At 57.5% G+C, this 25,093-nt stretch overlaps 10 protein-coding genes across 10 annotated transcripts; 5 read left to right on the top strand and 5 right to left on the bottom strand.

Annotated features, from left to right (window-relative positions):
* Window positions 1-110: 110 nt before the first annotated feature.
* On the top strand, window positions 111-1,964 carry B0H18DRAFT_1082368 (aspartic peptidase domain-containing protein; the record flags this gene model as incomplete). Its single annotated transcript, XM_048031523.1, has 8 exons — window positions 111-191; window positions 248-431; window positions 537-1,141; window positions 1,195-1,332; window positions 1,398-1,434; window positions 1,496-1,610; window positions 1,686-1,747; window positions 1,891-1,964. 8 exons carry the CDS (start codon window positions 111-113, stop codon window positions 1,962-1,964), a joined length of 1,296 nt encoding a protein of 431 aa, XP_047899298.1.
* B0H18DRAFT_976744 (tyrosine phosphatase-like protein) lies at window positions 1,649-3,168 on the bottom strand. The gene is made up of 5 exons (XM_048044191.1): window positions 3,094-3,168; window positions 2,630-3,045; window positions 2,243-2,579; window positions 1,884-2,179; window positions 1,649-1,818 (listed from the first exon to the last, which is right to left on the bottom strand). The coding sequence occupies exons 1-4, from the start codon at window positions 3,155-3,157 to the stop codon at window positions 2,082-2,084; spliced, it is 915 nt and encodes a 304-aa protein (XP_047899297.1). The 5' UTR covers window positions 3,158-3,168; the 3' UTR covers window positions 1,649-1,818; window positions 1,884-2,081.
* Window positions 3,169-3,309: 141 nt separating this feature from the next.
* On the bottom strand, window positions 3,310-4,419 carry B0H18DRAFT_976743 (uncharacterized protein). Its single transcript, XM_048044190.1, has 3 exons — window positions 4,015-4,419; window positions 3,790-3,982; window positions 3,310-3,736 (listed from the first exon to the last, which is right to left on the bottom strand). Exons 1-3 carry the CDS (start codon window positions 4,397-4,399, stop codon window positions 3,415-3,417), a joined length of 900 nt encoding a protein of 299 aa, XP_047899296.1. The 5' UTR covers window positions 4,400-4,419; the 3' UTR covers window positions 3,310-3,414.
* Window positions 4,420-5,643: 1,224 nt separating this feature from the next.
* Window positions 5,644-7,946, top strand: B0H18DRAFT_976737 (HAD-like domain-containing protein). The gene is made up of 6 exons (XM_048044189.1): window positions 5,644-5,755; window positions 5,803-6,849; window positions 6,912-7,016; window positions 7,070-7,219; window positions 7,280-7,378; window positions 7,434-7,946. Exons 1-6 carry the CDS (start codon window positions 5,717-5,719, stop codon window positions 7,638-7,640), a joined length of 1,647 nt encoding a protein of 548 aa, XP_047899295.1. The 5' UTR covers window positions 5,644-5,716; the 3' UTR covers window positions 7,641-7,946.
* A 168-nt stretch (window positions 7,947-8,114) lies between these two features.
* On the top strand, window positions 8,115-11,515 carry B0H18DRAFT_1207220 (mesa protein). The gene is made up of 11 exons (XM_048036211.1): window positions 8,115-8,418; window positions 8,477-8,704; window positions 8,754-8,814; window positions 8,884-9,558; window positions 9,613-9,911; window positions 9,964-10,267; window positions 10,330-10,614; window positions 10,673-10,831; window positions 10,904-11,026; window positions 11,107-11,435; window positions 11,486-11,515. Exons 1-10 carry the CDS (start codon window positions 8,294-8,296, stop codon window positions 11,281-11,283), a joined length of 2,436 nt encoding a protein of 811 aa, XP_047899294.1. The 5' UTR covers window positions 8,115-8,293; the 3' UTR covers window positions 11,284-11,435; window positions 11,486-11,515.
* Window positions 11,516-12,160: 645 nt separating this feature from the next.
* Window positions 12,161-12,824, bottom strand: B0H18DRAFT_976732 (heat shock protein 9/12-domain-containing protein). The gene is made up of 4 exons (XM_048044188.1): window positions 12,709-12,824; window positions 12,561-12,647; window positions 12,441-12,503; window positions 12,161-12,383 (listed from the first exon to the last, which is right to left on the bottom strand). Exons 1-4 carry the CDS (start codon window positions 12,760-12,762, stop codon window positions 12,333-12,335), a joined length of 255 nt encoding a protein of 84 aa, XP_047899293.1. The 5' UTR covers window positions 12,763-12,824; the 3' UTR covers window positions 12,161-12,332.
* A 492-nt stretch (window positions 12,825-13,316) lies between these two features.
* On the bottom strand, window positions 13,317-15,707 carry B0H18DRAFT_976726 (uncharacterized protein). The gene is made up of 5 exons (XM_048044187.1): window positions 15,450-15,707; window positions 15,330-15,393; window positions 13,974-14,718; window positions 13,636-13,907; window positions 13,317-13,571 (listed from the first exon to the last, which is right to left on the bottom strand). Exons 1-4 carry the CDS (start codon window positions 15,662-15,664, stop codon window positions 13,666-13,668), a joined length of 1,266 nt encoding a protein of 421 aa, XP_047899292.1. The 5' UTR covers window positions 15,665-15,707; the 3' UTR covers window positions 13,317-13,571; window positions 13,636-13,665.
* Window positions 15,708-15,818: 111 nt separating this feature from the next.
* Window positions 15,819-17,530, top strand: B0H18DRAFT_419849 (uncharacterized protein). The gene is made up of 3 exons (XM_048038016.1): window positions 15,819-16,346; window positions 16,402-16,875; window positions 16,940-17,530. The coding sequence occupies exons 1-3, from the start codon at window positions 15,863-15,865 to the stop codon at window positions 17,269-17,271; spliced, it is 1,290 nt and encodes a 429-aa protein (XP_047899291.1). The 5' UTR covers window positions 15,819-15,862; the 3' UTR covers window positions 17,272-17,530.
* Window positions 17,531-19,508: 1,978 nt separating this feature from the next.
* Window positions 19,509-21,155, top strand: B0H18DRAFT_419829 (uncharacterized protein). Its single transcript, XM_048038015.1, has 2 exons — window positions 19,509-20,446; window positions 20,503-21,155. The coding sequence occupies exons 1-2, from the start codon at window positions 19,612-19,614 to the stop codon at window positions 20,931-20,933; spliced, it is 1,266 nt and encodes a 421-aa protein (XP_047899290.1). The 5' UTR covers window positions 19,509-19,611; the 3' UTR covers window positions 20,934-21,155.
* Window positions 21,156-23,965: 2,810 nt separating this feature from the next.
* Window positions 23,966-24,944, bottom strand: B0H18DRAFT_419799 (uncharacterized protein). The gene is made up of 4 exons (XM_048038014.1): window positions 24,778-24,944; window positions 24,473-24,709; window positions 24,345-24,402; window positions 23,966-24,281 (listed from the first exon to the last, which is right to left on the bottom strand). Exons 1-4 carry the CDS (start codon window positions 24,867-24,869, stop codon window positions 24,063-24,065), a joined length of 606 nt encoding a protein of 201 aa, XP_047899289.1. The 5' UTR covers window positions 24,870-24,944; the 3' UTR covers window positions 23,966-24,062.
* Window positions 24,945-25,093: the final 149 nt, after the last annotated feature.

Below are 25,093 nucleotides of genomic sequence, written 5' to 3'. Positions count from 1 at the left end.
CGATGGGGTTATGTTCTGGCCGCCTGGCCGTTGTTGTTTCCTTGGTATTGAACTGCTATGCTGGTCCTCTGAACCTCTTCCCCCCCGAAAACAGCACAGCTGGATATATAATGAAGATCAAGCGGTCTGCTGGCCGACCCTTTGCGCAGCGAAACGCAGACACACCGCATGTCTTCGATCCTACCTATGCGGTATGCCTTGAAAATGCTCCAATACCACACTCGGCTGGTTGACGCATCGTTGACAGACAGCAGAAATCAGCGGGCTTCTGGGCAAGTACGCACAGGCAGAACAATTCCTGTCCGGCGTGGGTCTCAACCCCGACACGCATCCGGAGAAGGGATATGCGCCTTTCACTCACCCGCTCATCGGTGCTCTGAACAGTACGAACGCAACCGTCACAAACACCACCGGGGCTGCCAACGCCACAAGTGCTGCTCGCACCAACGCTGCCAGCGCAAGTAACACCACTGGAAACACCACCCTTGCCGTATCACAATCGCAGTTCTATCTCTTGCCTTTCGCTGAAAGCTTAGACGACGCGAGCGGACCGCGACCAATTGTGCAGATCCCCGGGACAGCACAGATGGCGCTGACGGACGACGTAGCAGGCGGCATGGACATCTTGTACTACGGCAACCTCGAGTTCGGCTCGCACAGTCCTAGTCAAGTCCTCACCGTCGACATCGACACCGGCTCCGCGGACCTCTGGGTACCCGTCAATTGTCGTTCCTGTGCTGGCGACTCCTTCCGTGCGTACGAGAGCTCCTCCTACCACACCCTCGGTCAGCGATTCTCCGTATCTTACGGCGCGGGCAAGGTCTCTGGCTCACTCGCCCAGGACGTGGTCAGCGTCGGCCCGCTCTCCGTCGCGCAACAGACATTTGGCGCGGTGAAGAGCGAGACGGAGGACTTCTACGACGCCCCGTCCGACGGACTGCTCGGTCTGGCGTTCGGAAGCATCGCGCAGAGCAGGCAGCCCACTTTCTTCGAGAACCTGATGACGTCCAAGCAGGTTGCGTCGGGTGCGTTCGCGGTGCACTTGCAGAGAGACCAGGCGGCCGGTGGTGAGGTGTGTTTTGGGTGTTTCGATACGACGAAGGCCATTGGTCCGATTACCTGGAGTCCGGTTGTATCACGCGTAAGTCCGCCCCGCCCTTTCCTGTGCTTGTGCAAATATGAACACTGGCATAGACCTACTGGTCTCTCGGACTCAATAAGTTGGCCGTCAACCAATGGCAAGGCGTCCCTGCGAACTTGACTGCCGCCATCGACACAGGCACGACGTTAATATACCTACCAGACGACGTCACTTCCCAGTTCTACGCCCTGGTAAGCAGTAATCCCTGACAGCGGATACCCGGCCGCCTGTAAACCTACATTCTTCTTCTTCACAGATCCCTGGCTCCAAACAAGCTTTGGAGTACGGCGCAGGTTAGTTGACGTCCCCTGACAGCCGCGCAGCGTTCTCACGTACACATCCCCGCCGGAGCAGGCTTCTACACCTACCCCTGCGACACTCCTCTCGCCGTCACTCTCACCTTCGGCGGACGGGCCTACAGCGTCGATCCTGCCGACTTCAATCTCGGCCGGACCTCGGCTGCCTCTCCGTGAGTGGTACACACCCTTGCACGTCTCACATCCAGCCCTTGACTGAACGAGCGTGCCGGCGGCCCGGCGTACAGGGACTGTGTGGGCGGCATCCTCGCGCTCGGACAGGGTTTCCCAGATAACCTTGCGATCATCGGTGAGTGTTGTTCGCTCTATCTTTGTCGAGGCGTATGTGAACGAGGTATGGCTGGAAATAGGAGATGAGTTCTTGAAGTCTTGTGAGTATGCTCTTCACTGCAATCGAAGCGAGTCCGGGCACTCATTTCACGCACCGCATAGGGTACTCGATATACGACTATCCGGGCAACCGGATTGGCTTCGCGCTGAGTGTGAACAACAAAGACCCGCCGTGATCGTTCTGTCGTGACGGGTGCTTTTGTGCTGAGACGCCGTTCATCAGATTATTTTTGTAGTCAGTAGGCAGAACATCGTAGACCGTCATGCATGTGAGAGGAGGCATCCAACCGGGTTCAGAGAGTCTTTGGCTTCTTTCCGAGAGTCCGCCCTCGCCCAGTCCCAAGCACCTTCCTCCGCTGTCTCATCATATACGTGTAGAGAACATAGAGCGCTGCACAGAAATCAACGCATCAGCCCAGCCGCACCCGTCAATTTCAGTCGAACGATCACTCACATGGCCACCAAAGCAAGAACATGAAGCACCTAATGTCGTCATGCAGCGCCTCGAGCCACCGCGGGGTCGAAAGCGGCCAGGACAGCGGGAGTATCCACCCGTACCACTCCGACGAGAGGAAGGGAATGGTTGGCGGCGGGGACGGGAGAGACGCGTAGATGAGACCGGCCTCGGAGCCCGCACCCGTGATGTAGAGGACGTAGAAGAGCGTGTAGCGCAGCCAGAGCAGTGGCTTGGACTCGATTCCGAGGAGGGAGCACGCGTAGAAGCTGTAGCGCACGACCTCGGTGAGGGACCACGAGAGGACCATGCTCGCGTACAGGGGGTGCGTGCGTGTCTGGCTCCTGTCTCAGCGCGGCTTCCGTATACACGAAGGTAAGAACGCACCTCCTCGAACTGCGCGGTGATGCCCCATACCAAGTAGAGCCGACTAGCCACCTGCGCCGCCGTCGTCCCGACTGGGCTGCGCACCCACCCCAGGAGCGCATGTAGCACCTCCAGCACCGCGAAGCTCTGCACCACCGACGTTTGGTAGCCAACCGCGGCATAGGTCGTGCACGCGCGGCGCACTAGCGGGACGAGCGCGAGTGGAACGCTCTTTTCGAGGCGGTGACGTGCACCGCTCAGTCGGGGGATGATGGGGAGGTACCGCGTGAAGGCGGCGGGGAGAAAGCTCGCCTGGGCATCGGAGGACGCGTCGAGGCCCGCGAGGTGGGCGAGGGTCGCGACGAGGACGTAGCCCCAGCCGAGGGTCGAGAGGACGTTGTACGCGACCAGGTAGTACTTGACGAGCGGCGCTGGACCTACAGAGGGATTGGTTCCGTGATCTCAGCTAGATGGGAGAGACAAACCTCGCTTCGCTGACTGGTGGTCTGTCCGCTGTGAGCCATGGCTGTTCTCCTTGGCCTGCGACATGGCTGGATGGTAAGTAGAAGACACAGCGAGAGCGTCCCTCGGCGCCAGACGCGTCTGAGCGCCCGTAATAGTATTACCCCTGTATTCATCGAAGTCGCTGCAATGTACTTGGACTCCTAGAATTCCGCACGAATGGCACACGATATGGGACATTCGATGTCGAAATTTAGTTATTATAAAAAGCTCGTACAAGAGAACGTGTCTACTAGGATACGACCTACAGCCCAGTCGAAGGAAACGCGTTGGATTCGTGATCATCAGTCTTTCCCGCCTTCCCGCGCCGCACCACCCTGATGTTCGCCGTTTGGTCTGTTCTCTCCCGCCGACTGCTCGTGAGCAGATGCGGATACGGTCACGGACGGCGCGACACCTGCAGCCTCGGGGGCGTTTGGTCCGAGCGCCGAGCGCAGCTTGCCGTTCTCCTCCTGTAGTGCACTTATGTGGCCTCGGAGGGTGTTGATCTCGATACGCAAGCTGTCCACGAGCGCGCGGCACTCCTCCCAGCGCCGATTCGCCTCGTCCGCAGATGCGAGCGCGGCGTCGAGGAGCTGCGACCGCGACTCGAGCGCCTTCACATGCCTAGGGGCGATGTCAGGACGAACGGTGAGATGAAGACAAAGGGGAATACGCACTGGTCTCTCCGCTCCCTAAATGCGCGCTGCGCCTTCCGGTTCTGCTCTGCGCGTTTGCTCTGGCTGAGCGGGCGCCCAGCTGATCCGCCCTGAGTTGGCGATGGTGGCTGCTGTTGCTCGTCGGGCGGCGGGGCACCTGGCGGACCCGGAGGCGGCATGCCTCCCGGCGTGTAGTCCCCGGGGTGTGGGGGTACTGGTAGCCGTGCGGGAGGGGCGGCGGGGCACCGAGATGGTGCGGATGAGGGGGCATGAGGGCGTGCGGGGGAGGAAGGTGCGGGGGCATGCCTGGAGGGGGTGGTCCAGGGTGCGGATGGATGGGAACGGGGGGAGGAGGGGCTGTCTGCGCGGGCTGCGCGTCCTGGTTTGCGTTTGGCGGGGTCTTGCGCTTCCTGCCTCGCGATGGGGCGGGCTGGGTCACGGCGGGAGGGTCGTCGCGCAGCCGGAGAGTCTGAAAGGTACCTGGTGGCTGGGGCTGGCCCGGGGGCGGGTGCTGGTGGTGGATGGCATTGTGTTCGGATGGGTTGGCGTTGGGGGGCGGGGCGGGGGCAGGCGCGGCTGCTGCTGAGGGCGGCGGGGGCTGCTGAGGGTGATATGGGGCGTGTCCCAACATGGGCAATCTGCACTGTAGGCTTTCAGATGGCGGGCGTGTATTAGTAAGAATCCTCGCGTGGCGGAGATTCATTCCCCGCACCCGCACTCCCGGCAATCGCCGTCTGCCGAGCCCTGCCGCCTCCTCAGCTTTCGGTCGCTGACTCAGCCGCTTTCTCTCTGCTCTCACTTGCCCTGTGCTCTTCACGCGCCAGAGCTCTTCTCTATTGTCCGGTCGGACCAACTTGGATCTAGAGGCCTCTCTGTTCTGCTCTCCAAGTTCACCACCTGGTTCACATCTGTGCGTTCCCTGTCGTGCCGGCGCACTACGATTGAAATCATAGTCAGCTTGTCAATGTCGATCATTCGATTTGGGTGCTATACTCTGTCGTCCATTCTCGCTGCGAACTGCACTGTCATGAGAAGATCGTTGCTTCAGTGATATACAGGGCATCTTCAGGCGGGAGTCTCTCACCTGGTTCGTGTTCGTATCTGGTCACGGTTGGATCTACGCCTGCTAAGTGCTTGCGTCTGGGTTAATCTCGAGCTCAGGTCGGATGGAATGCTCCGTTATCTACTTACCCACGAACGGACGCATTGTAAACCTTGTCCGGTCGCCTACTCAAAACATTCGTCTCCATTCAGCCCCATACGCATTAAATAAACAATCTCCGCAAGCTTGCACGGCCCCGAAAGACAACTTATTCCCAAGAACTTGCGCCCAACTGCTCATTCTATCCCTCGAGGCACGGAAGCTTCGCGCCCGTGTGGTATTGCACACGATCTTGGTGATGTATAGCAGCGACGCACCACAGTCCTTGCAGAAGACACGCTGGGGTTGCTACCTTGTTTGGCATGGATCACAGAATATCTCTCTGACCGTGGACGTGATCGCGATGGCATGGTCCTCTGAATGTGGTCCTTGTGCTATTCTCCTTTGGAACCAACATCTGGGATAGCATCACTTCGACTTCGCGCAGTCTGCACTGCTGTGATGCTCACGGGTGACTGGGGTGGCTTGGCCAGGCCGTCGGCTTGCCTACGTACTGTAGACTGTTCGTTGCTTGTAGTTCTTGTGTTCGCCTTCGCCTGCGGTCAGTGGTCCTGTGTCCGGGGATGATCCCATGGGCCACACATGCGTCCTGCAGGTGCCTGTCAGCGGAATTGTGAAATGGAGGTGGCTGGTGTGCCGAATTAGAGTATCGAGCGCGCGTGTGCCCATATAAGGTGGCTGTCGTTCTCACGCAAACACGATGCAACGCGCCGACCCAAGACGGCTCGACGCTGTTCTCCTCCGCTCTCCCTCTCTAATACCCAACTGCCCTCTGCGCTCCTTCTGATGGCAACGCCTCTTTCAACGGACGATCCAGGTTCTACAGTGCGTGGTCCCATTTCGTCGTGCCCCGAGTACTGACGCGTTCGCAGGGCGCTAAGGGAAAGCAGCTGGAGGGAGAGCCAGCCAGTTCGCAGCTTGCAGAGGAGACGTCGCCCCAAAATACCGTTACGACCCACCTTCATGACCAAAACCAGCAAGAGAGGATCACCCCTGCGACCGCCAACGGCGCCGCTGGAGGCGCAGCGGAACACCCGACCACCGAAGGTGCAACCGGCTCCGGCCAGGCCTCCGCCATGCTGGCACCACCGCACGCACCGACGCCCTCTCAGTCTTCTCAGCCGACCACGAGCCGCTCGGGTACGGATGCTGCCGACGGACCTAAGGACCCGGAGAAGGATAAGGGCTCCTTGGACACCACGCTCAACACACGCACGCACTCCCTCCGACGCAAGGACGCCAAGTCTGCGTCTGACGGTACGCACACGATGTCCACCACCGCAGAACAGCCCGGCTCCCCGCACTCGAAGACGAAGCGGGCGAGGCAGTCGCTGTTCGTCAAGATCTTCCACGTCCTCGTGCCCTGCGTCGGCCCGTCCCAGCGGCGCCTCCAGGACGAGCTGTACCCTCCCGCGCAGCAGCCAAAAGCAACCACCAGCACCGCCGCACTCAAGGAGAAGCAGGCGGCTAAGGAGGCTGAGGAGCTACCGCCCCCGCCGCTGTCCACGGGAGAACCGACGGCGGGTGTTGCCCCCGAGCAACCGGTGCACCCACCCCAGCCCGACGTGTTCAGTCCGCAGGAATCGACCCCGACACTGAATCCGCTCACAATACCTACGCAGACAGACCAGGAGGCGGACCCGGAGGTGATCTTTCCGCCCACGCCGACGAAGTCCCTGTTGCCGCCCGAGGAGACGGAAGGGATGACTTCGGGCGCCGTGCAGCCGCCAGGGTCGACTGGGGAAGAGACCCCGCATGATCATGTCCATTCGCAGGGGCGAGAGTCTGGCACTGAGAGCGATGGCTCGACAAGCTTTACGGAGGACGAAGATTTGGAGGACCAGGGACCTCTGGATGATATCGAGGATGAGGAGGAGCGGCTAATAATGAATGGGGGCGCTGGCATCCCAATAGGTCCTGTGCGTTCTCAGGTTCTCTTACATGCCATTTGTCCGGGCTGACTGGTTTCCCTTCGATGTAGGACGGAGTCCCAAGACCGTTGCTGCCCCCGATACTTCCGAAACATCAAGGACGCAAATGTCTTGTTTTGGATCTGGACGAGACATTGGTCCACAGTAGTTTCAAGGTGTGTCACGCGTTGAGTCGTCCGACGTTCGCACGTCCTGACACAGCGTGTAGTCGATACAGCAGGCAGACTATGTCGTGCCTGTCGAGATTGAGTATCACTGGCACAACGTGTACGTCATCAAGCGTCCGGGTGTGGATAACTTCCTCAAGAAGATGGGCGAGATCTACGAAGTTGTCGTGTTCACTGCGAGTCTGAGCAAGGTTCGTGACGTCTTGATGCACATATGCACAAATTGGGGCCGAAATTAAGGTTCCTTACAGTACGCCGACCCCGTTCTCGACAAATTGGACATCCATCGTGTTGTGACGCACCGCCTGTTCCGGGAGAGCTGCTACAACCACCGCGGGAACTACGTGAAGGTTTGTTGGGTGGGTTATTCTTGCACCGCTGTTCGTTCACAACTGTTCTGTGCAGGATCTATCACAGCTCGGTCGCCCAATCGCAGATACAATCATCATCGACAACTCTCCTGCGTCATACATCTTCCACCCCAACAACGCTGTACCAGTCTCATCATGGTTCAACGACCCACACGACACCGAGCTGACGGATCTGTGCCCCTTCTTGGCGGACCTCGGGCAGGTGGACGACGTGCGAGGCGTGCTGGACGGTGGTCTATAGCGATGGCTGCGTGCGCGGTCTGTAAGTAGCCGAATGGACTGTGGATGTGTGTCATTATCGCTATCTGTCCGGGCAGCCCGCCTGTTCTAATAATCTGACCATACGCCAGCAGGCTCGCGCCGCGGCGTGTGCTACTGCCCTGACCCCTCTTGGAATGCTCGCTCGGACTTTCGCTCGCTCCTCGGACTGCCTGCACACTGCACCCACCCACCCATTAATCACTACAGTCATTGCACTATTTTTCTATTGCCTGTTTCTGTCGCATGATATTATACACATTCAATCCACCGTCGGTATACCCTGCAAGCTGCTATGCGCTATGAATGGTTATTGCTGAATGCACGCTTAGCTATGTCTGCCTGGTCCATGTGGCTACTCAACCACACCGGGATCGCGATGCGATCTTAGCATATGGGCGCTAAAATAGCTACCATGCCATGAGCGCGATCTTCAAGTTGTACAGACCTACTTAGAGCCCCCGCACTCGGCCTGAACGTTCTGCATGCTTCAGTCTCGTCACTGCATGAAACACTGCTGCTCTGTCTGCTGAGGCCTCTTTACGCCATCTCAGCCCAGCGACCAAGTCGGGCTTCCCAACTTTCCAGGACTACTTACTTCGTGGCAGGGTCCACTATTGGTGATCTGGGATTTGAATGACTGTTCCTTCGATGGCTGGAGATGCTCATCACTGCTCCTTCGTTCTTCTCGCCGACTTCGATATTGACCGAGGAGCACAATTGACGTACCAGTTCCCTCAACCACTCGGGACGGATGAGGGGTGAGTGGTGTTCAAGTGTGAGATCGCATGTGGCCGACGTCGTAACGCTTGTGGCTAGTCTCCTCGCAAACTTGATGCTGCCAGACGGCGCCGAGAGGCAGCCAGAGGATTGGACGATCTTCTTCCTCAACCAGACGCACTTCAACACAATCGCACCCGTGCTCGCGCTCGAGCCTGCGCGTAATGGCGACCCGGATGTGGAAGGCGAGAACGCGAATGATGGGCAGCCGGAGTTGCTATATGTCCTGAACCTCGTACGGACGAAGTTGGATAAGACTGTACGAAGGTGCGTGTGCGTCCCTTGCTCTAGAAGCATCTCCAATACGTACTCTTAGAGGTGCAATCGTGAAGGCCATGGCGATATGCACGCGCCATCCATTTATCCAGATATTCAAGGCGCGTACACATTGCTTCCTCTTTTGCCCGAAGTACTCACTAAGTACTGACCGACCATCGCGTCTGCAGCCCGTTCTCCTGATGGCTCTGGACGACTACTTCTCTAACCCTTCACAAGACTGTCTCGCGCGACTATTCGACGCCGTCAACAGCATGGACATATCTATGGCCCCCTCACTCAGCCGATACGAGAAGCTGATCATGCGCACGTCCGAGCGTAAGGACGTCTTCCTCGAGAAGTTCGACGACTTCATCCAGGAAGCCCTCGGTGATCGCGAGCCTGTCACTGCGCAACCGTTCGCGCTCGGTGCGCGTGCGGGCCAAGGGCACAAAGCAAGCGCTTCGACCGGAAGTCAAAACAGTCTTGAAGATGGATTGCAAGGGCGAGTGCGGGACGAGAACGAAGTACGTAGGGGAGACGGCAAGAAGTACTCGCCCACAGATGCATCGTTCTCACTGGACGGAAGCGCTGTGTGGGTCGGGAACGAGAGCGGATTGGATCAGGTCGTGGCTGGCGCGGCAGGCGGTCTGCAGAACGGTGTGACGTATCGTGGCAGGGCGTCCACGGATGCATCGTCTTCCTCGCATGGTCGCAGGGAAGACTTGCCGCCCGTCCCGCCTGCGGCAGGCGTTGCCATGAGCCTGCTGAAAGACTCGCACTTTTTCCCGGCAACGGTCGAGTTCAACGACCACCGTCTCCCGGTCAAGGTTCCCCTCTCGACTTTCCCGGAGGAGGTCGGAGACGTTCGTATGCTCTCAATATGTTCGTTGCCCTATCACTGAATGCTTTGATTGCAGTACTCCCTCATTCAACTCGTGCAAACCTTCTCTTCCCCGTCTGCCTCTCTTACTGGACCGCTTCACTCACATCTCCATTCATCCGGTCCCTCAACAGCACCTATCATCGTTCTCTTCAACGCACTCATCACAGCGAAGAGGATCATTTTCCTTGGACACCATCGACCCGCAGGGCAGGTGGCCTCTTACGTTCTCTCCGCATGTGCTCTGGGGAGCGGCTGCGGGATCGTCCTCCATGGCTTCATTAAACGCGCCTTTCCGTACGCAAATCTGACGAACAGGGAAGAATGGGAGTGCATGTGCGTCTCTTCCTCATATTCCGGTTTCAATTCCTTTGACAAGCTTGAACAGAGAAGGGGGTTATATCGCTGGCGTGACGAACCCTATATTCGAGGCTTCTGGCAACTGGGACCTCCTCTGCGACGTCAGCACCGGTCGTATGGTCGTGTCGCGCGACATCCACATCAATCACCCTGCTGCCCCTGCCAACACGCAGAGTCAGCTACTCATGCGCACCGGGACCATCCGTGCAGAGGGCGGGCCCAGCATAGATGAAGACAGCGTGAGGACGAGCAAGGATGCGGGCGCAGCCCCGCGTTCTGAGTTCGTAGCAGGGAAAGCAGACAACAACCCGGACAATTTCTTCATCGAGGATGTGCGTATCTTGCTCAAGCCTTTGCATTACATATGCTGATTGGAGTTGTCGTGTTCATGCAGATCCTCGCTGCTATTGCGGCTCACTACGGCGAGGCGCATGTGCGCGCACGGTTTACCGAGTATTTGATGCGCTTCATACGACTCGCGGCACGGTATGAAGAAGACACAATGGGGTCAACTATGATAGGATGGCCCTCGGCGTCCTACTCTGAGCGACCTGACGGGAGGAGGCTAGGCGCAGGGACCAGCTTCCTGGACGAGGCTACATGTTCTCGGGAAATTGCGTTGAACACAGCAAGGATCGATGCATGGCGGAGGACAGAGAGTTACACCTTATACCAAATCGTGAGTGTTATCCCGTCTCCTAATGTAGCGAATCTGTCCTTACCCGTCCCGTGCGTAGGATTTCCGTCAGATGCTCGCCACCGACCCGATTCAGGGCTTCGACATTGTACACCAGCTCTGGCGGTTACGACACGCCAGGAAGATGTCTGACGGAGAAGCCGAGCTGATCATGCGTACGATTGCTGCGAATGTGCAGACTTACGACCAGGTCACTCAGGTAAATCAAGTTCCATGTACTGAAGCAGGGCAGGGAACTGATGAGAATTTCATCGCCGACTCCCGTCTTTAGCTGCTGGCATACATGCCACCACATATCAATGGCCTCCTACCCCTCTCCTTTGGGCTGTTCCACCAGTCCGAGATTGTCCGCGACCTGACGATCGATATCTTCAACGAGCTACGCCTATATCCAGTGAGTAGCTGTTATCCGTCCAGTTCCATTGCCACTAAGCAGTGCATGCGCATCCTTCGTTGCACATCGTGCAAAAACAGATCGGTGTGCAGTTCCTGCAAGCGCTCAATCCGTTCCAGCGATACGCCTACGTACGGCAAGCCCATGCGCGTGAGGCACAGGCGCTTCAAGACCAAAACGCGCTCACGATACCCCTGACATCTTACATGACGCGGGTGCCGTCGAACCGGAGCGACACGAGCTTGGGGGCGCAATAGCGAGAGCCTGTAATGTCACGATGCCTATATGGACGGTATGTTGTAGTCGCCTATGGCTGTTGTATCTTTATTCTGTCTCAGTATATATACCCTGTTTCTTGTGTCATTGTCACTACCCGCAATGCACCGTTGTGGTCTCATTGACAGACAACATGGGCGGATGGAAGATACTCGCATATCGCACAAGGAGTGGTCGGTCTGGTGCATCTGCAATACTGCAGAGACTCGCCCCATCGGCAGTTTCCATATGCCTGGATCACGAAGGAGGACACGTCGAGTCGAGTCGGGTTCACCGGCACCGCATGCTATGCCGGAGCAACCCTTCTTGGAGGCATTACGCTGAACAATGCATTACTCTGGACCCTGCCAGTGCGCCGCGGTCCGTGGGATCCCCCACAACCAGTACTGGGTCAAACGTGAATGGAATATTGATAACCTTCGCGATAGTACGCCTCTGCGGGCCAGGAGAGTACTAACTTAGCTAGGGTTCAAACGTTCAAACGTTCACGTACAGAGTCTGCGCGATAATTGTACTGTGTGGTTTTTCCGACTAATTGTCACGCCAGTGTGTATTCCGTTGTTGCTCAGTACCAGTACTCAGTACTCAGTGCTCAGTACTCAGTTCAGTACTCAGTACTCAGTACTCAGTATTCAGATAATCACTCAGACGTATTCCTCCTTTACAGAGCAAGGCTCTCCCGGGTCGAGTGTTGACAAGGCCCCGAACATAATGACACCTTGAAGGCCTTGTGCCCATGCGAAGCGATCTGTACACGCTCACCGTGCAGCAACGTTAACGTTTGTTGAAGTCAGATCAGAGTCACCAACTTGTTTGTTGCCTTGGCATGAACGAAATCTTGTCTGTACGCGCCGAGAGTTCCGGCATCGTGTATGGTATTAATGTCACGTCAACTGAATACAGCGTATTGGATTCCAAGATACTAATCTCGTGTATGATACCGAATATCGTTACAACATGACACTAGGCCTCCGAGGTCCTCCGAACAACTATTGATACATAATCGCCAGGCAAGCGTCAGACGCGCCGCTCAGTTGTTGCCGAGACCCATGGCGTTCTTCGCCTTTTGGGTCATCGAAGGCTACAGCAACAGCGATTAGCTCAGGACCGGGTATTGTTAACACGCGCAGCGACATACCTCGTTCTGGTTGGAGTTGCTAGAGAACGTGTCGCCAATCTGCTGGCCGTACGACTTCTGGCTCTGCAACGCGGTAAATTCAGAAACAGCGCACGGGCAGGTAAGTCAGATGAGACTAACCTCGGGCTGCGCCGTCGAGGCGGCAGAGTCGGCGTTGCCCTTGAACTTGTCGCCCAAGTGCTCGGTGGTCGACTTCTCAGAGTCGGGCTGCGAGCGGTACCGCCGTCAGCGAGAGCCCAGTCCACGGCGTTCTAGAGGGAGTACGAACCTTGACAGCAGCACCAACTTTGTCGGTCAAGCTCTGGCGGCCGGTGTCGGACATGGTAAATATTCGTGAAGGTGGGTAAGAAGACTGGTGGGTTGGGTGGGGTATGAAAGAGAGAGGGTGATGCTGAACCCCCGCCATCCGCCCGTCCTTATATACCTCACCACCGCCCCCGCTCCCGCTGACATCCGTCGTACCAAGCCCGCCACGCGTCATTTCGCTGCCCATCGCACGCAGCGACAGCGGGCGACGTCATCGCGCGGTCATAAGATGGAGGAGTGGCGGTTGACAGGAACGCAACAACAGCACCTCCCATATGCGGCAAGCCCCACGCCTAATGCGGACGGTGGTGGCGGGCGCACGGGTGGGTCTGGCCCTGTGATTACCTGGAGCGGCGCTCTTCACGTCACCCAGGCGTGTGTGCGAGGGGCAGCGGAGGCTGTTGCACGGTAGACCCTGCACCAGAACAAAGTCTCAAAGCGTCGAGGCCGGAGCACGATGGCGATGGGCTGCGATAGGCAGGCCGTCCGCCACCTGGGCATGGATGTCCCGCGTCCAAGGCCTCCAGGCGCAGCACTGCAAATACGACTTTAGGCTTGGGTTGGGGCGGTATGACGGGGGCTGGTGAATGACGCGGCCTATATCTATAATATATGCGCGTATAGTGTTTTACAACATGACATCCTGGCGTACTAGAATACAGATAGCAACAGAGGAAGAACCGAGTCCTAATAAGCAAAGGGCAATAATACAGACCTGGCGGGGAAGCGGGGGAAGAAGGGCCATGGAGGGAGCGTAGCGCACAGACCGTACGGATCCGGACGGACGGCCGTGCGAACGAGAAATTACTGAAGCAGCCAGGACGGCTAGGGACGGACGAGACTCTGTATCAGCAATGACAGAGAGCAATGGTACACACAGAGGACATACTAACGGCGGAGCGGGAGAGCAAAGGGCGACTCAGAACCTCATCTCCGGCGACAGCGGCATCGGCGGGTCCGTGATATCGTACCCGCTACCATCCTCCCGTCCCTCCCGCCCATCCCGGGTGCGGTGCCCGTGCCGCCTCCGCGCGAACCGCAGATACCGCGAAAAGCGCGCGGCGGCGCTGGACAGCGGTCGTTGCGCGTAATGCGGGTGCGGCGGCTCGAGATGGTCACCCACATCGCCCGCCATCATCATCGTCTCGAGGGCTTGGAAGTCTAGGTATCACGCGTCCTCGTCAGTCAGCAGTTCGCGAACGAAGACCGGATCGTCGAAACACGCACCCTGTCGGCAGATTGGACAGCTGCTGCTCAGCTCCAGCAGCCACTGGTCCACACAGTCCCTGTGGAACCGATGCTTCCCCTCGCACGGCAACACGCGCAGGTCGTCGCCTTCTTCAAAGTCCACGATGCAGATCGGGCACGTCTCCGTCCCGATTGCGTCCGGCACGACGTCCTTCTCCTTCTCGCCCGCCGGCGCGGACATCGGGCGGCCCAGCGTTGACGAGCGCCCGGGGCGGGGGCGGGGGCGCGCCGGGGGGAGCTCGCGGTCGGACGGCGAGCGCTGTGTTGGCGAGGACGGCCCCGCGACGGGCTCGCCCGTCCCAGAGTGGTCGTGTGCGGTGGTCGTAATGTCCTCCTCCTGTACGGTGTCCTCCCCTGCGCGTCCCTCGTCTTTTCGCTCGAGTGGCGGCTGCGGCGCCCAGCTGACCCGCCGCTCGTGCGCGTTCGCATGCGCACCGCGATGCGGCTCGGCGCCCCCATCTTCCTCTATGGAGAACTTGTCGTCGCCGTCAAGGCTCGCGCTGTCCCGCTCCTCGTCGCCCTTGTAGCTGTTCACGTCGCCCATCTCCACGTCCTTGCCTTGCGTTGACTGTGGTGTCTCCATTCCGAATTTGACGACGGGGAAAGTGTCGAGGATCGCTCTGGTGAGCCCGCGGGCGCGCGATTGCCCGGGGAATGAACTAGCAAACTCGCCCTCGCCAGTGCGTGGGCCATACCGCTCGGGATGGCGGATCGCGCGGATGGCCTATGGGGTGTATGAGGACGGGATGGAATTGAATGGATGGAAACAGCACAATTAACTCAAATTACAGCATGGAAGTGGAAAGACAATAGAAGTGCTCGGTGACGGGAGACCATGACAAACCTTCATGCACGGATATGCGACGTTCGCTCGAGCACCACGACAGGTATCAGTGCCCACGGGCTAGGAGCCAACGCATGGCTCCTCCTGTCTCATTGACACTGAACAGAGAATGTGGGCACGGAGACGGAGTCCCACTCAGTCTCTCTCAGTATCGCCCACATCCCGCAGCCTTGGCGGGGTCATGCAATGGCCACAGGCTAGACACAGTAGTGGCGTATACCTGGGGTACCATTGGCAGACCACGATGCACTCGCAGAGCATTCCATTCGAAGGATTCGCGCATATCGGAGGCGCGGAAAGCAAATGATCGGGAGAACATAGCTTGGTACTCGAGCAGACGCGAGGCAAGATCGGAGCGCGTAGGCCAGATGCGCTCATAAATTGAGAGTCGAGATGGGTCTCCGGCACTGGCACATGAGGTCGCACGTTCCCCGGGCGAATACGAAGCCACAGATGTCTGGAAGTAAAACGAGACGGAGAGAAGGACGTACACCGGAGACGATGACCACACAGAACAGCGCCGACACACATCCGGTTATCGCATACAAGATGATCCTTCAACCACGCCATTAGCCCACCGCTACGACCCACCCAGCAGCAAAGCCACTCACATGGCGAGACTCGTGTTCGTGCTGCCGGTGCCCGAGCCGGCGGCGCGCGCGGAGGCGGCCCAGAGTGCGGGCGCGAGGATCAGCCAGCAGCGAAGCTGGCGACCCAGGGACGTCGAGGGCATGGCGGGCGTGTTGTCGTGGTCGTTAGAGGCAGCAGGGGGTGGATGTGTGGGGAGGGAGGATGGCCCTGGGAGAGAGGACGGGACGAAGGGCATGCGAGCGGGCCACAGCGAGGCCCTCGTCTGGTCGAGTCGGCGTCGACCGCTGCTCCGGCGTCTATGACCGTGCTATTCTTACGCATGCCCGGACCCCGGACCCCGCCCCCGCTCCCGCGACAGTCGATCGGTCCTTCTCTCGCCGTCGCCGTCGTCCACATCACCGAGCGCGTCGTCCTCGTACTCAGTCTTGCCACCATGCACAGGCGACCCCGCCACACAATACCGGCCACGCTGCCCTCATCCGCGCGTATGGTCACCATCATGCATCCCGGCTACACACCTTTGCAAGACCTCCTCATGCTCCCCGCCTACGACCCCGCCCCCGCCCCTGAGCTCTGGGGCTGCAGTCACCGCCTCGCCCTCGATGCCTGCCGCATCATCGCCAACAACCGCGATGGCTTCCTCTCCACCACCTTGGACGGCCGCGACCACGTCCCGGACAGCGAGCCCACGCTCACCGCCGACGTCTACTACTACTTTCTCCTCGGCGACCACGACCCCGAGTATGCTGTCGTCTCCGAGTTTGCTGCCTGGCGCTTTCCCGATACGCTCCCCGCCCACTGGCTCTCTGCCCGTCAGGACCGGAGGCATCTAAGTCGGTTCTTTGCCAGTGAATCGGCCATGTCTGATCGCGTCAGAGACATGGACGGTGCATGCATTCTCAGCGGATTCGGCCAAGGTCATTGCTGTCCTCTGAATGCAGGCAGCATCGTACTAACCTGCCTTCATCGCAGCGAGCTCGTGCGATAATGCACACTTAGTGCCGAAGGAACAAGCCGTCTGGTTCACCTTCAACAGGATGAAGGTCCACAACATCCGCCCGGAAATCGTGACTCCTAACGATGTCGCCAATGGTATCTGTCTGCGCGCGGATATCCGGCTCTGCCTTGATCGACATGCCTTCGTCTTCTTCCCGGATGGGTCTGACTTCGTTGCGTACTTCATCAAAGTGGAGGACGACTATGCGGAATGGTTCCATCGAACTGCTGCACAGATCCACGAACGTGTCGCTGTTCAGTTTCTCTACGCCCGCTTTGCTTTCAACGTCATAAACTTGGTCGATACCTCGGTGTCTAGAAACCTCGTGTCTCCTAGCCCCGCATATCAAGCAGCACTGGCAGATTATTCGACACGGAAACAACCCCGACGCAGCCGAGACAAGCGTATATCTGGGACTCTGAGCGAGGATTCCACACCGGAGGAGACGGGTGCGTAATGCAATGTTTAACGTCCATATATTGTGAGGCGTCGAGTGAACTGATGCGGCACCAGTGCAAGATTGGCTATCCGCCCCAAACTTGCAGGATGTATTCTATGCGAGGTACCCACAGCTACGTACGCATCTCGCCAAGCAAGCAAAACCGACACTCACCTTGTTTCACTCACGGGCTTCCTTCTTAGGTCAGGAAGTCGAATACTCCGATGACCATGACTTCAATACCGTTGCCTGGCATCCCGAGGTCGACAAAATGCAAGAGTTGAAGGATGCTTGGTTCTCCAAGAATCCTCAAATAAGACAGACCTCTCTGTCCGAGGGCGATAATCATAAGGAGGGTTGCGTGAACGAGCAGGACCGTGTGACCAAGGCGGAGAGCGCACGTTAAAGCGAAGGTGACTGGATGTTCTCTCGCCCAAGTTTTGTTACGGGAGTGCAAGTGCGGTCTGACAGGAAAGAGCAGCGGGGCATGAGCACTGTTTTGAGCGGATGATGTGGACTCGTTGCAGCAGGGACTGGGTAGTAGTAACTTTATTGGTATGATTATGATTATTCGTAAGTAGATGTCGTCGATGCACACTTGCTCGTACGGTCTGTATTATCCCCATCAATGGAGCATTGTATCGCCGCAATATGTCTCCTAGTAACTTTGTATCCGCATTGTCACCGAGCTGCCGTCGACCGCCCCACGCCATGGGCCGCCGCCTCCGGATCCTGATCAAGAGGGGGGCGATAACAAAATTCCAGACGTCCTCCTCCCAAATCCCAGAGACCCCGAAGACTGGGTAGGGGGGGGGTACCCAGTCTTCGGGGGCAGAGCTCCCGTTGGGGTCCCGATAACGAGCGCCCAGGTACAAGTCCTATAAAGGAAGTTCCTTCGGCAATATCAGGTGACTAGCTCCTTTGCTAATGCCGCCAGCGAAGTGCTGTTATATGACATTGGAGACCGCAGGCTGTAAGTGCCCTGAGGATCCCTCAATGATTTCTAGAAAACTTCTGGGCACTGTGACAGCATATTGTATTCGCCAAACCATGATTTGACCCTTCGCCCGCTGTGCATGTTGGCACATAATCATAGGTCATGTCTGGGGCGTCGTTGACTGTCATAGGGAAGCATATTGAGTAAGTGGTAATGCCAGAGTGACGGAGTGGGCACAGTGACGCCGTAGGTATCGTGGTTGCTAGTTCGATCCCCGGTAATCTTTTTAAATCATTTTGGCCCAATTTGCGTCACTGATGCAAGTGAGACACGCGCCATGTAACACACGTACTTACCCGACGCGTAGCTCACATGACCGTATGCTTCACGTGTGACTTAGCGCATTTCGTACTATTCAATTCCTCCTCTGGATCTCCTTGTTTATGTCGACTTCGGACCCTACACGTGTACTTAGCATACTTCTCAGTACACATGCATGTTTTCTAGAGTGAGATGTGCAGAATGTAGTAGCTAGAGACAAAATTCAACGAAAGCGACTGCACTTCACGCTGGTGGCTGAAAACCGGACCCCGTACACCACCCCCCACCCCCTTTCGTGAGGAGGACGTCTCCGATTCAGATCTCGCCCCCCTCTTGATCCTGATATCGATGCTCCCCGCGCCTGCATGACCGTGTAACCTACGCATGAGCGGACCCCGGACTCTGCCCCGCTCTCGTTGTCATCCTCTCTAAGTAAATCCTCTCTACGATCGTAGCTTCCTGCTTCTCTCTCGGTGGCTGTGACGGCGTCATGTCCAAGGGATGATGGATCCCACTATTCTTGTCTGGTTACTCGAGGACTTGAGCTTGGATGGCATGAGGACTTGAGGCTTTGCACTGCGATCAAGATCTGGAACTGGCATCGTCGTCCGGCGAAGGAGCTCCTGGGAGCAGAGCGAGGACGTGTGAACGCTGTTACACCGTGTCGGGCTGCATAAGCTGGCTCGTGCTCGCTCTGATTTTCCAGCAAAGTAGCGCTGTGAGGTGGCAAGCCCTTCGTTGTTCCCGCATTGGACAGACAGGCAGCTCTTGAGTTTGAGTCTTCTGTATCGGCCTCCAGGGTCTGCCTTCCTGGGCATGCTTCACGCGATTACCGGCCCTTCGACTTCCTCCGGCGATCTATTCGGACCAGAACGCAGCAGCACAACTCGCAAACGATTGGAAATCGCGATGTGCGACACCAGGTAGACCCGAGAATGTGTACGAGCGCTACACCTTCTCATTTTACACATGTACAGGCCTCTCCCCGTCCGCATACAAAGTCCGTGTCAATGTTCTCTACGTTCCGCTGACCGTCCTCGAGGCCATTATGAGTTCTCTGTGACGGTGGTGGCTGGATCGAAGGCGTCCTTGAGACCAAGGAATGCTTACTCGCCCTGCTCTGCACTCCGGCCCCCTCCACCATCACTCCCTCGACAGCACCCAGATCGCAGCCACTCTCATTGCTCGGCCGCCCATGAGCGTCCGAGCACCTTTCCCGTTGGCACGCAACAGCACGGAGTAACGGCGGCTCGCGCACTGACGTCGCGTCTTATAGCCTGATGCGCTCGCCCTGCCCAGGATGCCTCGCGCAGTGGAACTGACTATCCCGGATTAAGTGCCAACGCTGCTAACGTCCGTAACGTCCTTTTACGTCTTATTTATGCGCCGCCCTCGCCTCTCTCGCGTCCTCGGCAGCTTCAGACGCATCGTCGCCCGCGTCGCACATGGCCCGCGCGGCCGCTGGCGCATGGTGAGCACCACAGTGACATGGAACCCCAACGTACCCTGACGTTTCTGCAGCCCAAAGTCACGCCTCTCCCTGCGGACATCCACCATGGTGTCCCACAGCTTCCCCTCGATGTCTGGGAGGCCGTCCTCGCTTGCCTCTGGAACGACCACCGCACGCTCGCCACCTGCGCCCTCACCTGCCGCGCTTTCCTCCCTGTCGTCCGGCACCTCGTCTTCAACAACATTCGCCTCACCCACTCACCCGGCTACTCTGAGTACTGCCGTTTCACACAACTGCTCCAGGACTCGCCGCACGTCGCGCTCTCCGTGCGCTCGCTCCACATGTTGCTGGACTCCGCCCTCGAGCGCGCGACGCTCCCCGCGATCCTGCCCCGCCTGCACGAGATCGAGAGCCTGACGATCAACTTCGGCGGGGGCATGTTCGAGATGGACGAGGGTACGCGGGAGAAGCTCCCCACGTACTTCCGCCTCGTCAAGTACCTCCGCATCGAGAACGTCCGCTTCGACGGGACGGACCTCTTACGTGTCCTCTGCGCGTGCCCCGAGCTTCGCGGGCTCACCCTGTGTGCCGTGCGCTGGCGGCGATCGTCGTTATTACCGAGTTTCACGCCGGACCTGGCTGCTATTGTGCCGTTGCGCCAGGTAGAGCTTGACGAGCTCACCCTAAAGAGCCCCCCGCCGCAAGTGGTGGCTTGGCTCGTTAAGGGACCGTTCAGACTGGCCCTGCGCAACCTCGAGCTTGTATGGGATGGAGGCTCAGACGCGAAATACGTCCCCAGCCTGTTCAGGGCCGGTGGGCCCTCCCTCCAGCACCTTTCGCTTGCCTTTCCCGGCTGGTTCTCGTTCAGAGACGGTCAGTCCTCAATCCCACATACACCGGAAGTGCGTACTCACACATCAGCCCTCCAGCCGTGGACCTCTCCAGCAACACGCGCCTCCGCACGCTGCACCTCTCCCACATCCAGATCGACGGCTCGCAGCCGCGCCTGCTCTACATCCCCGACCCCGTTCCGCTGAAGACGTACGAATGGGTGCCCGCCGCGCTCGCGCGCCTGCACTCCCTCCACCTGACGCAGATCCACTTCAGCATGGAGCTCGTGAAGGGCGGCGACCTGGGCGTGCTCGACTGGGACGCGATCGACGCGCACCTCGCGCGGCTTGCGCGCGAGGCGGGCGGGCTCGTCACGACGTTCCATGTGGGGAACTCGGACTACTCCGGGAGGAGGTATCATGTGGTCGATGCGATTATGTATCGGCTGCCGCGGCTCAGAGCGGTGGAGGGCCGGGTGGGCGTGGTGTATACGCACTGGCCGAAGGTAGAGGAGTGCTGGTTCCCTTAGTGGGAGATGTTGCGCTCGCCGCTCGCGGAACAGAGGCGCCACTGACGAAGCTCAAGACGATTGCGATAACGAAATGATGAATGCGATGAATGTTCGGACGACCTTGGACGAGCGTGGTGAGGCGGCGGGAAATGTTCGACGAAGATGTTCACGATCTGTACGCTTGTACGCACTGATGTATATTCTACGACAATAGACGGTACCAGACTTGTCCCCTTGCAATGTGTCCCCTCAATGTGTCCCCTCAATGTATTCCGCCGCCACCCTCCTACTCGGAGTCAGCCTCAGCTCTTCCAGAAGGAAGGCAGTGAGTCCGCAGTATTGTCAGAAGCCTTCCTATCAGCGAGGTCACCGCTCTCTTGTACCAGATTTGGTATGTTTCTGATCCTCGTGTGTGGACCATGTGCGGCTGACAACGCTTTCCATTGTCCTCAGCCTGCGCTTTGTTCGTTGAGCCCGATACGGTCCTATGGCCGTGGCGCAGACGCCCATACCAAATCGGGAAGCTGGCGGCGTTGCTGATTGGTTGCCACTCGCGATCACCTGACACGCGGCAGCCACAGAAGTCCGCGACCGCCTTGGCCTCCGAGTCCCCCACCAGCATAAAGAGGCGGGCTGCGTAGCAGACCGTCCCTCATCCCCCTGCCCTCTCGACCACCACCATCCACTTGACTTGAGTAAGTCTTCCTTGCCATCTACCTTCGAAGATGTATCGCTAATAAGTTGGCCTTCCAGTGAACGTCACAGCCGACGCCACAGGTAAGTTCGTCCTCGAATGTGGCCGCGTCGCTGACACCGTACTGCGACTAGTTCAGTGAGGGCCTGCGTTTTTTCCTCCGTTCTATGTGACGTGCATCCCGTGTCTGTTCCTGTGTTCGACGCCTGTGCTGTTTGCTGTGTTGTGTTCGTCGTGTCGCTGTCGTGTCTCCGTCGGTCGTTCGTGTTCTGGTCCTTGTTTTCGTTTCTTCTCTTTTGGGGTCAAGTCATCGTCAACGTGCAAGAGGCGAGACGCAAGTTCTCCGTCAAGACGATCAATGTCAAGGTCAAGGTCAAGATAGGTCAAGGTCGAGGTCAAGATAGGTCAACGCAAGGAACGTCAAGACGCGCTCCGGTTCTAGCTCTCGCATCTTTGTCTGTGCTGGCTGCTGACTAGGTTTCAGTCTTGAGGCAACAGTCAGCATCTTGTGGTACTCTCTGGGTCTCTTTGATTGCTGCGCTCACTATGCTCGTCGCGATTCGGTCTCGTGTTCAACTTGCCTTCAAGTCGTGCAAGATATGCTCTGCTTGACCGGAAGTCCCTGGCTGGCTCTAGCTATCAGGCAACGTCGGCTTGGCTGCGGGGTTCGATGCTTCGGTCGACTGCTTCTGGGATATGCGTGTATTGGGTGCTTTGTCGCGTGTAACTTCTGTCGTTTGCGGTTCGTTGCGTTGTATCTGTTCTATGCTTGACTCCTCGTCGACTTTCGCTCTAGGCCCTGCTGCTGTGATACGCCATCTAGGTTCTCGTTTCGTCTATTCTGCTTGATGCGTCTGGGTAATTTGAGTATCTTGTTCTACTGTTTCATTTTGTCCGTTTCTGGTGGGCCTTGCTGGTGAAGTCTTCGGCGACATGCTTTGGACGTAGGCTCTCCTGTGACTATTCCTAGGATCAGCAAGCTCTAGCCTACGTTCAAGCCGCGAAGCATGTGTGGTGGCAAGATTAAGGAGATCCCTGGCCGCGGCCACGCATCAGATGCACCGGACTATGGTATGTGGGCTTGTCGTACTTACAAGCGTGCGTACTGACATAGGCTACTTCAGACAGGGATATACGTGTACGTGCTCACCCTGCTCCGATGCTGACCTGGTATGTCTACAGATATATTGTATGTAGCTGGAACCAAGCAGTCAAGTCGAGATCGGGGTGAAGACTCCAAACTGGTGGCTACGTTTGCTCACGTATATGTTTATCTCCATTGACATTGGTTGCCCTTAGACTCGACAGGCCTCGCTTTCGTCACTTCAAGCTGATAGAGCGGCGTACGTTTCATAGTTTGTTCGCCTTTGCTGACGGCCTCTTCCTAGGCGTACGTGAGCTCTGATGGGCGTCGTCCCTCTTCGTACTCAACCTTTCCGACTACGGTCAGCTCAGTGATGATTCGTCTCCGGGGCTAATCACTCTAGCTTAGGCATTCGATGAATATTAAATACGTTCTACCATGCTCCAGCAGGTTCCAGCTTCGTTAAGTCACTCACCCGCATCTTTGCGTTGGTGAGCACTCCTCTCGATCACCTTCTGGCTTATTCTTCTTGTCAGATATTTGGTCTTCGGCTTAATCCCGATGTACAGACATGTGCGTGACTCGCCTTTGTTTCTCGTCGCTGATTTTTCTTTCGAGGTGTCACTTCTCGAGTCACGCGAAATGTGCATAGGCGCAAGACGTGTCGACACGGTCAGCTGTATACCACATGTAGATGTCGTCTCATCACCAGATCAGCGTCAAGCCCTGCCTGTATCTCACATGTGCGACAAGGTAAGTCCCGAGGGAGGGCGGACGCTTGTGCGTCCGTCCTGGCGCAGACCTTTTCGTTGGTCCTCGGGATGAGTAGCCCTCATGCAAGGCCAAGCTCAAATGCGGAGGGTGAAACCAACATGCGCCTTAATTCAACTCTTTCACTGCTCCGAGCGACGCTAACATGCCACAGATGCGTGCGCCGTAGTGTCTTGGTGACAAAGGACTGGCGAAGGACCTGAACAGCCGATGCGTGGGACTGAGGGATTGACAAACAGTGTCGAATGCTCACCGATGCCGCCTGGCATCCACTGACGCCGTACGCGGACTTCCCGCTCGCAGTCGAAGAAACTCCATCGCGAGTGGAAGTTCGGACGTGTTTCCAGGAATTTTTTCCTATGTTGTACAATAGAATGCACGACGTGTTATTACAAGCTACATAGCGTTATAATATGAGAATCCAAGAGGTTAGCTGTTGAACAAAGAAGTACGGATGTAGCGAAGTGCGATTCGAATATCCAACCGTCCATGGAGACTGACTTCGAATATGAGCAACAGTAGGACGACTAGTCGTCCCGGTCGGGACCCGCCCAACCATTGTCGACCGCACCGACCAAGACATTCGTCCACTCGCTCGCTAGCCCATTCGCTTTGGCCGAATCGATGCGCTGATAGCGAGTGAGGTCCCCGAGGGAAAACCAGAGGAAGCGGAGCATGTCCTCGAACTGGATGACAATGTGCACTGTGTGATCGCCGCGATTGTCGCGTGCCCAGAATCAACCTGTTCCTCTGTCAAGTCCATCGTATTGAAAGTATCAACCATCTCCTGGCGAGATATGATCTGACCGCTGACCATCTACGCAAGTGCAGCCGACGGTCAAAGGCGGGCAACGGATGTCCGATCGTGAAAGGTGCTTACCCTGAAATAAAATGGAATAGCTCCCGCGTCGGGTTGTCGCTCAACGACCAGATACATGCTACAGAGGATGTATCATATTTAGGCCCGTTCAGATGCGACTGTTGCCTCAACATCGTACGGATGCTCACCAATGTGTAGCGAGTTTGTTTGGCGGGCTGTTCGCCAGATTGAATGCAGACTTGGCGACCGTACAAATCAGGTTGCGGTAGTAATTAAGCCACTTCGTGAAGTCGTCGTTAAGCTTCTTGCTCTCTCTGTTGCCTGGCTGGTCGAGCTTGTGCTTAAGGGACTCGCCAGTCGAACAGGCTGCCTTGTGTGTGGGCCAGGCGCTTTTTTGGCATTGACGCGAGCAGTACTTAACAAACCTGCGATGCGAAGGGAATGACAATGACCATCGGGTCGGCGTCCCATGATGCATGAGGATCGGACTGACCGGCAGCGACTGCACGACTTGAGATTGGCCTTACCGACTTTCTTGAGGCAGTAGGAACATTTCTGAGTATAGTCGCTAAAGACGTCAGACATGGTAGAGGGTGCAGTACAAGAGCGACCGTCGACTGGGGGCAGTCAAGAGGTAGGCATATATGCGACCACTGTGGTCGACCGTCACAACGCACGACGCGTGTACTTTAGGGTAGGTCAACACGCGTCGCATACACGCGCCTCTCATGAGCGCCCGCGTACAGGAATCGGTCAAGGCGCGGGACCACAGCCTGCTTAAAGTCCGAACGCATCTGCATTACATACAG

The sequence above is a fragment of the Fomitopsis serialis genome (assembly GCF_022376445.1).
Source record: "Fomitopsis serialis strain Sig1Antser10 chromosome Unknown B0H18scaffold_4, whole genome shotgun sequence".
Taxonomy (NCBI): domain Eukaryota; kingdom Fungi; phylum Basidiomycota; class Agaricomycetes; order Polyporales; family Fomitopsidaceae; genus Fomitopsis; species Fomitopsis serialis.
Note: the sequence above shows the minus strand (reverse complement) of the source record. Positions and strands in the feature narration are given on the sequence as shown.

Coding starts and splice junctions, on each gene's coding strand:
- B0H18DRAFT_976737 (XM_048044189.1), top strand. CDS start 5,717: ATGGCAACGCCTCTTTCAACGGACGATCCAGGTTCTACA. Junction 7,017..7,069: donor TGGTCCACAGTAGTTTCAAG/GTGTGTCACGCG, acceptor CACAGCGTGTAG/TCGATACAGCAGGCAGACTA. Junction 7,379..7,433: donor ACCGCGGGAACTACGTGAAG/GTTTGTTGGGTG, acceptor TGTTCTGTGCAG/GATCTATCACAGCTCGGTCG.
- B0H18DRAFT_976732 (XM_048044188.1), bottom strand. CDS start 12,762: ATGTCCGACACCGGCCGCCAGAGCTTGACCGACAAAGTTGGTGCTGCT. Junction 12,504..12,560: donor CCTCGACGGCGCAGCCCGAG/GTTAGTCTCATC, acceptor ACCGCGTTGCAG/AGCCAGAAGTCGTACGGCCA. Junction 12,384..12,440: donor GCAACTCCAACCAGAACGAG/GTATGTCGCTGC, acceptor CTGTTGCTGTAG/CCTTCGATGACCCAAAAGGC.
- B0H18DRAFT_419829 (XM_048038015.1), top strand. CDS start 19,612: ATGGAACCCCAACGTACCCTGACGTTTCTGCAGCCCAAAGTCACGCCT. Junction 20,447..20,502: donor CTGGTTCTCGTTCAGAGACG/GTCAGTCCTCAA, acceptor TCAGCCCTCCAG/CCGTGGACCTCTCCAGCAAC.
- B0H18DRAFT_976744 (XM_048044191.1), bottom strand. CDS start 3,157: ATGTCGCAGGCCAAGGAGAACAGCCATGGCTCACAGCGGACAGACCAC. Junction 3,046..3,093: donor CCACCAGTCAGCGAAGCGAG/GTTTGTCTCTCC, acceptor ATCCCTCTGTAG/GTCCAGCGCCGCTCGTCAAG. Junction 2,180..2,242: donor GTTCTTGCTTTGGTGGCCAT/GTGAGTGATCGT, acceptor ATTTCTGTGCAG/CGCTCTATGTTCTCTACACG.
- B0H18DRAFT_419849 (XM_048038016.1), top strand. CDS start 15,863: ATGCACAGGCGACCCCGCCACACAATACCGGCCACGCTGCCCTCATCC. Junction 16,347..16,401: donor TCTCAGCGGATTCGGCCAAG/GTCATTGCTGTC, acceptor CCTTCATCGCAG/CGAGCTCGTGCGATAATGCA. Junction 16,876..16,939: donor TTCCACACCGGAGGAGACGG/GTGCGTAATGCA, acceptor ATGCGGCACCAG/TGCAAGATTGGCTATCCGCC.
- B0H18DRAFT_1207220 (XM_048036211.1), top strand. CDS start 8,294: ATGACTGTTCCTTCGATGGCTGGAGATGCTCATCACTGCTCCTTCGTT. Junction 8,815..8,883: donor CATTTATCCAGATATTCAAG/GCGCGTACACAT, acceptor TCGCGTCTGCAG/CCCGTTCTCCTGATGGCTCT. Junction 10,832..10,903: donor CTTACGACCAGGTCACTCAG/GTAAATCAAGTT, acceptor TCCCGTCTTTAG/CTGCTGGCATACATGCCACC.
- B0H18DRAFT_976726 (XM_048044187.1), bottom strand. CDS start 15,664: ATGCCCTTCGTCCCGTCCTCTCTCCCAGGGCCATCCTCCCTCCCCACA. Junction 14,719..15,329: donor GTGTGGTCATCGTCTCCGGT/GTACGTCCTTCT, acceptor TACACCCCATAG/GCCATCCGCGCGATCCGCCA. Junction 13,908..13,973: donor CTGTCCAATCTGCCGACAGG/GTGCGTGTTTCG, acceptor CGTGATACCTAG/ACTTCCAAGCCCTCGAGACG.
- B0H18DRAFT_419799 (XM_048038014.1), bottom strand. CDS start 24,869: ATGTCTGACGTCTTTAGCGACTATACTCAGAAATGTTCCTACTGCCTC. Junction 24,710..24,777: donor AAGTCGTGCAGTCGCTGCCG/GTCAGTCCGATC, acceptor TTCGCATCGCAG/GTTTGTTAAGTACTGCTCGC. Junction 24,282..24,344: donor CTATTCCATTTTATTTCAGG/GTAAGCACCTTT, acceptor GCACTTGCGTAG/ATGGTCAGCGGTCAGATCAT.
- B0H18DRAFT_976743 (XM_048044190.1), bottom strand. CDS start 4,399: ATGTTGGGACACGCCCCATATCACCCTCAGCAGCCCCCGCCGCCCTCA. Junction 3,983..4,014: donor CCCTCATCCGCACCATCTCG/GTGCCCCGCCGC, acceptor CACGGCTACCAG/TACCCCCACACCCCGGGGAC. Junction 3,737..3,789: donor TTTAGGGAGCGGAGAGACCA/GTGCGTATTCCC, acceptor CATCGCCCCTAG/GCATGTGAAGGCGCTCGAGT.